Source organism: Acyrthosiphon pisum, chromosome A2 (genome assembly GCF_005508785.2).
Source record: "Acyrthosiphon pisum isolate AL4f chromosome A2, pea_aphid_22Mar2018_4r6ur, whole genome shotgun sequence".
NCBI classification, from domain to species: domain Eukaryota; kingdom Metazoa; phylum Arthropoda; class Insecta; order Hemiptera; family Aphididae; genus Acyrthosiphon; species Acyrthosiphon pisum.
The window spans coordinates 27,277,172-27,285,967 of NC_042495.1; the positions used below are offsets into that span (position 1 = coordinate 27,277,172).

Below are 8,796 nucleotides of genomic sequence, written 5' to 3' on the forward strand. Positions count from 1 at the left end.
CACAAACCGGCTACAAACGAATGGTGAAAAAAAAATTCAAAATTCAAAATTGGGGGAGCTGGAGAAATGCACCTTTCGGTATGGTGTTCAAAATTTATCTTAACTTCTCCGTTGCCCGGAATAGAAATTCTGCTTTGCAGCAGTATATTATCAGGTAGGCTATCTACCTGCAGTAAATCACGGACCCCCATGCTGTAGGTACGTAAGTGTAAGATTTTACTCTAAAGTATCAAAGTTATACCAAGTTTGATATAATACGGTAAATTAATACAATTAACTAATACATAATCCTAACTAAACCTAACCTAACCTTATTAAAATCCGATGAATAAAAAAAAACCAAATTTAATCCCTTTTTAAATTAGCCCATCTACTTTCCAGAGGTCTAATCTATATGTATATTGACAAAAAATAATATGTTATACAAATCAACTAACATGCCCGATTAACCAATAGCAACCAATATATAATACACTATTATTATTTTAATCTGCAACAATAAACTACCAACATTTTTATTTAATTATTTAGATTTATTATTTGTACTATCCAGATTTCCTACTTTTCCGGTGGATTTTTTAAAATTTTCTTTCATATGAACCTTGTCCTGACAATTACAAACACAGCAAAAAAAAATTAGCAAAATCGGTCCAGCCGTTCACATTTGATACCATTTGATGAACAAGAGAAATAGGATCCATTTATACATATATATATATAGATAACTAGAGTATTGGAAACTATTTCTGTATAGAACAATAGGTAATTATTATATTTTTTTTTTTAATAGAAAAATATTGGAGTTACTATAAGACTTTGGTCATGCTATGTCAGTTAAAAGATATTCAAAATTCAATAGTAGTATAACTGTTATTAGAAGCTGCTGGATTACGAGTTTTTTTCAAATTTAAAATAATATAATGAAAACGTTTAACTATTTTAATATTATAGATCAGACTGGCTTTGAAAGTAATATTATGTAAATGTAATATTAGACTCAGTAGACTGTTGTAGCAGGGATATGCATATATCGTATTACGTAACCGTCTGTTTATGTACATAAATCCCTGACAGGTAGCCGGGGTTTCAGGCATGCATTATTTTTAATCACAGTTCAGCAGTTTTTCAACTTTCTAAACATTAAATACAAAAGGAAACATATATAATATATAAGGCTACGAAATCGTTGAATGAAAACACCTAGAGGTACTTACCGTTTCGCCTTTATGATATTCTCTACATACATAAGTCTATTTTAGATTATTTTTATGAATTTTTATTTTATTTACCGGTCTATTACACAATAAATAAACAGATTTATGGTACCTATAGTGACGGTCGCTTAGGTTTGACATATTTTCGATACTATAACATTGTACATTTGTACGAATATATTAAAGCAAGGGTGGCTAAATCGCGGTATCAACATTTTTACTAATAAAATACTAGAATTTATTCATTTTCTGCTCTGCCGCTCTGCCACTCTGAATATTATTTTTTATTCTATTACGTGGCTCGCTACTCTCTCGTTGCTGGCGACATCTTCTATATACGATATACCTACATAAGTACTTGATTTAGGATCATAGCGAAGGACAGAGTCCCTCTATTTGTTTCTTTATTGTTTATACACACCCCTTCTAATTATATCAAAGTCAATATAACATATATATTATATATCACTAATGATCAAGGCGTGATCCAGCATAACCGTCTGAAACTTTTAAAATTTTTTTCAATATTTTTACGTAATTCAATTTACTACAATTTCTAATTATATTGTTTTATTTTTGAACATGTTATATTTTACACGGTAAATATTCTATATCTGTCTGTCTAAGTTTGTGTTAAACTGAACTTGGCACCTAGAAAAATTAGAATGAAGGAGGATAACACAAAAGATTTCCGGAAATGTATTATTAAAAACGTACCAGATGTACAACAGCGGTCTACAGCTGTGGAAATTGAGATTTTTATGCCGAAAATCATGCCTGTCCTGTAAGTAGCTAAACGACTTAATAATGCAAAATTGTTAAAATTCAGTCTCCTGAAACAAATATTCAACTTATTCTCAGAAATATATTAAACAGAATATATTAACCTCACCTTTCGAAAACATTATGAGTTTTAGTCAAAGATCAACTACAGCCCCGAGATTCAGATCCAGAATAAATGCCAACAGTAACGTTGTTTTACCATCATGGTTTAAAATATATACAAGGTTACTGCCTGTATTGTTATCAAACAAAATAAAATGGCAGTGGGTTGCCATTTAACTTCCTTAAGAGGGTGCTCACCTGTATGCGTTCTCCCTGTATTACAAACTCATAACATAGCAAATTGTACGCTCTGTGGTTCACGCTTCGCTCCGAGTTAAAAATGAAAGAGAATGGACCTCTGAAGCGAGCTGTAACTATAGCTGTATAAATACCTATATAAATAATAATAACTGTTGTACGTAAACAGTACATATACATCGACAATAGTAGCGCGTATACATCGATAGTAAAAATAGTATCGCGTGACCCTGGGCCCCGAGCGCCAACAAACATATGACTACGTATATAAATAACGTTTAGTATCCCCGTGCTGGATTTGTGATGTAGTTTAAAATAACCTCACAAATCACAATAATAATAAATATATGTAAGAGACATCCGGCGTGTGCAGAGCATGTGATTCTCTCACGCTAGGCCTAGACAGCAAGATTACCATGTACGGTCGTGCTAAAAGTAGGTATAGGAGAGATATAGGGACTGACCCGACGAGAGACGCTGATGGAAAAGCGCTCATCAGACGGACAACAAGCCTCAAGAAGAACAGTAATCCTAACTTAAAGTCACAACAAGATCATTAATACCAACAGTTATTTTATTTTATTATATTGGACTTCAAAAAATTTTCGATATTAAGCAATTATTACAGTTTTGCTTGACGATAAAATATAAGTATAACAACATCATCGTTCAATTATATCAACAACTACCATTTTTTCGACTCGACACTGTTGAGAACGTTACACCTCTCATAAAGTTTAAAAGTAAGATTATAATAATGTAGTGAACATCATAGGTTTTTTTTAGATTTAAATTTTGAAGAATGTTATGGGTATTTTAAAATGCACAAACAATTATAGTTTTAAAATACCCATAACTTGCTTTATAATTTAAATATTAAAAAAAAATCCTATGATGTTCAATAGATAATATTCTTACTTCTACATTTTATAAGAGGTCAATTCACTCTAAATTTAAACTAACAGAGATAATAACGCATGCAGATTGCAAGTGTAGCATTCTCTTGACGTGAAAAATGATGTAGTAGGGGTATTATTGCAATAATTTAATATACCTAAGTCATGGTTTTAACCAAAAAGTAATACACAACTAACAAACCCCTTTCATACAGTTTTAAAATAGTGTCTGGCTCCATACAGAATATCAAAACAAAGCAATGGCCTACAAATTAAATAAATAAAACTGATATAATTTTACATAAAAAAAATAATCAAATACTCAGGTTTACTTTTTGTGCTTTAAATAATTATATTTTAATGATTATTTTGTTTGGTTTCTGATTAAACTTAAATTATAAATAGTATGTAAATAGTGAAATGTAAGGTTATGATTATCATAAAAATAAAAATAGTTAATAAAAACTTACAAGGAAACATACATATATGAAACTAGGTACTTGGTTGTCACAAGATTAAACAGAGAGTATGTTGTATTTTTAAGGATATCCTTTGGTTGATATCCTTAAAGGATTTTGTGAACGAGAAAACACTTGATCCCAGATTTTACATTTTCTCTAGTACCTATGTGTCCTGGTATGTTTTTTTAATGTCGGTGCATGTGAAAATGCTGAAAGACAGATATCACATTTAAATGGTTTTTCCCCGGTATGCGTTCTTGTATGTATTTTTAAAGTTGATGCATGAGCAAAAGTTTTATTACAGATATCACATTCAAATGGCTTTTTTCCAGTATGTGTTCTTGTATGAACGTTTAAATGAGATCGTTGATTAAACCCTTGAGCACAGATATCACATTTAAATAGCTTTTTTTCAATATGTGTCCTAATATGATATTTTAAATGTGATTTACCTGAAAAAGTTCGATCACATATATCACATTTAAATGGTTTTTTCCCAGTATGTATCCTCGTATGCATTGATAAATTTGAAGAAGAAGAAAACTTTCGATCACAAAAATCACAATTAAATGGTTTTGCTCCGGTATGTGTTCTTGTATGAAGTTTTAATGCTCCTCTGTTTGAAAATGATAGATCACAGATATCACATTTAAATGGTCTTTCTCCTGTATGTATTCTCTTATGCACTGTTAAACTTGATGAATTAGAAAACCCTTTACCGCAGGTATCACATTTAAATGGTCTTTCTCCAGTATGTATCCTTGTATGCACTATTAAATTATATGATTGAGCAAATGCTTGACCGCAGATATCACATTCATATGGCTTTTCTCCAGTGTGTGTTCTCGTGTGAGCTTTGAATTGTGAATCATAGGCAAACTTTTTATTACACATATCACATTTAAACGGCTTAACACTAATGTGCGATTTCAAGTGTGTTTTTAAATGCGTATTACAAACAGTACTATTGTATATCACTTTTTTAGGATGAAGTAGTATGTGTTTTCTCAAATGTGTTTTATTATAAAAAGATTTATTACACATGTCACAAATGAATTCCTTTTCTCTCAAGTTAGATTTTTTATCCGAATACATACGACTAATGAGTTCCGAACAATGGGTTTTGTTATAAATTGTTCCATCACATTCATGACCATAAATAAAATCTTTTTCGTTTTTTACTTCGGTATAATTTGTGTTTGCTTCAGTTCTACTTAAAGTTCTGAAAAAAATTAGGTATTTTCAAAATTATTACCTATGTTAAATAAAGGACAATAATTATAAAAACATAGTACGACAATTCAATAAACTTCAAAAAAAAAAACACATATATAAGAAGATACAATTGGAAAATATTTTGAATGAATATAAAAATAAAATTACTGATCGTTTAACTTATATGAAGAACATCAAACTTTAATACACCATTTAAAATTAGTATATTAATTGTATAACTAATATACTACTATTACTTCTTATTAATAGCATAATTATATATTTATTCAGAACTAACACAGACACACACACACACGTCATGCACATTTTTTATCACGCCTATACAAAACAGAATATAGTCCTAAGCCTAAATTAAAGTGAGAAGGAAAATATGCTGTTGTGCTCTAACGAATCGTAAAAAAGGTAAATGTGCGCAAACGAATCCTAGCCGTTGAAGGAATTTCAGCGTGATTGTAATAATTAACATGCGAATCGTATTTTTCTAATGCCGTATGCATAGATAACATAACTATTATTCTTAGAAATTCAAAATAATAATAAGCTTCAATTTGAGCGATTTTCATTAAATTTTGATATTTTTTTTTTATTTTTTGAACTGCTTAAAAAAATACGATCAACAAAATGGCTATCTTGGAAATTTAAAAAACTTATTTGTCTAAAAAAAATGTTTGATAATTTTGGAGTTTTTGAAAAAAAAAATCGAATATTATGCTATTCAATCACAATTTCCATACTTATTACTGTAAAAAAAACTGTATTTAAATATATTGATTTTCCATGAAGATATTAAGGGTGATACGGGACTTCTGGGACATACTGTATAATATTAAATATTAAATTTTTTATAGCTAAGAATTGAAAATGTAAAACAAAGTTCCATATAAGTAGTTAATTATATAACAAATCAAAAACTAAAACTTTTATAAACACATTTTTTTTTTATTGTTATTTTAAGTCCAAATTAGGACAAAGTTACATAATATTAAGACCATGAATCACGGTTTTGGTTGTTTTTAAATAGTTTAAAATTATTATTCTAGAAACTTGAAACTATATTATTATATTTTATACACACAATGACATTTTAAAATGCGATTATTAAATATTGTAAATCTGGTTATTAATCAATTTAATTAACTATAATTGATATTATTACAATTTATAGATTGAAATAATAATCGCGAGGAAGTGGTGTGTCTATTGTACATAAGGTTATAAAACCAACAAATAAAAAATTTAAAAATGTCCAGTTACAGGTTAAAGGAATTTCTATTGGATACCCAAAGAACTAGTTTAAAATCTTAAGTATCTCATTAATTTTGTTAAGTAAAGTTTGATCCAGTATTAAAAAACACTAAGCTTATAAACTTTTAAAAATATGTGATGAGAATGTTTTAGTAGTTAGGTCATAATTTATTTTAAAATTACCTACTTCCCAAAAAATAAACCATGTTTAATAAATAAATGTTTTTACAATCAAGTTTTATAGAAATTAGAATTACAGGTTGGCTATTTTGAATTTTTCAAAACCACATTTAAATTATAGATTCTGGGCAGAGCGATGAAAGTATTGTTTTTACAATGTTGTTTTTTATTATTTATTTTGTTTGTCTGTTTACAGTTTAGGTACACGATAAATAGTTGAAATAATACTTCGATTTTCAACTTATGTACCTATCTTGTTCTATGGGAAAGTGAATCTAGTTAGTGCTTGGGGAGGTCAAAATTTTAAATACTCAGTAATTTTCAAGCGCCGTTAAAACCAAAAAAACACATTACAGTAGATACATAATTTTCACTGGTTGTTTATATTAGCATTTCCAATACACGATCAAATTTTCAAAATATTTAACGTTTACATTTTGAGCTGATTACGGACAAAATTACAATTTTTTAGTTTTTCTTTACTATAAATATCAATAAGTACAATTTTATTTGTAGAGCCAAATAGCGTGAAAATATAATACAAGGCTCCTGATATATTTTTACAATAGCAGTTTAAAAATATTAAAATAATTAGGCACATATTTTTATATAAGCATTTATTGATTTTTGACAAAATGTATCAAATTTAAAATTTAATAATTATTTTGTAGTTATAAATGTATAAAATGTTCAACTTGTATAGCTAAGGATTGAAAATTTAAAACTAGGTTCCACGTAAATAGGTTGTATATAAATCACTTAATTCACAATAATATAATATATATTATTGTAATATAATCAAATATACTTAGTAACATTGTAGGCTGAGTGACCGTCTACGATCAGAATAATTTTTCTTTTACAATGATATTATATTATTGAATTCAAATTTAACCCTATCTATTACAGTGACCCACTTGTAACAAACAGTACAGCAGAGCCAGTGAAACCCGATTGAGCATGGTCCCTATTTTGGGGCAAATCGATTGAGCCCAGTCCATATTTTTAACAACCTGATTGAGTACAGTCAAACAAATGCAACATTACCAATTTTTATGTCTGACTACAACCAGGTTACACGCGTCTATTGAAATACTCGTATACGTAAAGCCGGTGGGATCGTGGGAATATTAGGAACGACATAATCGTAAAATAAAAAAAGGTACACACATGCATCAGCGATTACGCCGACTACGATTATCTGTACGAATGTAAGATCGCATTTTATTTGTTATCTACATAATATATAGAAGAAGGGTTTTTGTATTGTTAGCCATAATATAAGTAAACTACTCATTACTATCAGGCATTAGTAATTAGTTGTAGTTCATCATTACACGAAGTTACAGTGTTTTATTTTAAATAACTATTTTTATATACGTTGAACGCGATGGATAATAGTCAAATAAAAGTTATTTTATCAGAGAGAGAAAAAGAATTAGGCAATGTTGGAGCTTTTAAGTATAGGTTTATTGGATTCATACAAAAAGGCGAGTTATTAAAATGGCGATGAACAAAAAATAGTTGTACAGCTATGATTTATTCTGGGCCAGATAAAAAAATTGTTATTAAATCAAGTAGACAAAATCATCATGTAGGAAATTCACCTACTAAATTATAAAGGCAAGCATTATGTGAGAATTGTAAGACGTGCTGAAGAGTAAACTCAAACTTTAAGACTGTGCAACTCAACCTTTAAAACTGATCAGAAACAAAATTTTAAATAATTTAGAACAATCTTTAATTGTTTATAAAAATTTAAAAACAGTTTGTAAGGATATGTATGACAGACAACGAAAAATTACTTCCAAAATTGCCCAAGTCACCGGAAGACGTTTTTTTACAGTTGAATTTAATGAAAACTCAAGATGATTTTAAATTTCATGGACAACCATTCATACATATTCCCGAACACAATAGTTTTGTGTGTATTACTTCTATTTTAACATACAATTTATGATTAAGCATGATTGTATTGATTTTTTTGCCGATGGTATATTTAAATACACACTTAAATATTTTTTACAACTATACACTATTCATGGATATAAAAATGGTTATTATTTGCCATTGTTTTATTTTAGATTCCGAGCAGAGAATATCAATGATTACAAATTTAACACCATCCATTATAGTGACCCACTTGTAACCTACTGTACAGCAGAGCGACACCCTGCACTTGCCCACCTTTTTTTTTATTTGAAAAATAAAGATTTTATATAAAAAAAAATTAAGGATATTCCTACAAGATGTATGTATACAATATACAGATAGTCAGTTCATATTAAATAAGTGACATGTTGAATTTGAAAAGGCAGCCAACAAGCCGCGTATGAAGTTTTTGAAAATGTACAATTAATAGCTTTTCGATTTCATTTAGCCAATCATGGTGGCTTAAAGTTAGTACAAAATAATTTCAAATCAAATAATCATACATTAATTGTGTTCTTACTTAATATAGATAACAGCGATTCTATTCTC

At 28.8% G+C, this 8,796-nt stretch overlaps 1 protein-coding gene across 1 annotated transcript; it reads right to left on the reverse strand.

Annotated features, from left to right (window-relative positions):
- Positions 1–3,601: 3,601 nt before the first annotated feature.
- LOC107882675 (zinc finger protein 239-like) lies at positions 3,602–4,893 on the reverse strand. The gene has a single exon (XM_029490692.1). The coding sequence runs from the start codon at positions 4,747–4,749 to the stop codon at positions 3,811–3,813; it is 939 nt and encodes a 312-aa protein (XP_029346552.1). The 5' UTR covers positions 4,750–4,893; the 3' UTR covers positions 3,602–3,810.
- Between the last annotated feature and the right edge of the window lie 3,903 nt (positions 4,894–8,796).

Bases quoted from the DNA above. Each gene is read 5' to 3' on its own strand.
- LOC107882675 (XM_029490692.1), bottom strand. From the start codon at position 4,749: ATGTATTCGGATAAAAAATCTAACTTGAGAGAAAAGGAATTCATTTGT.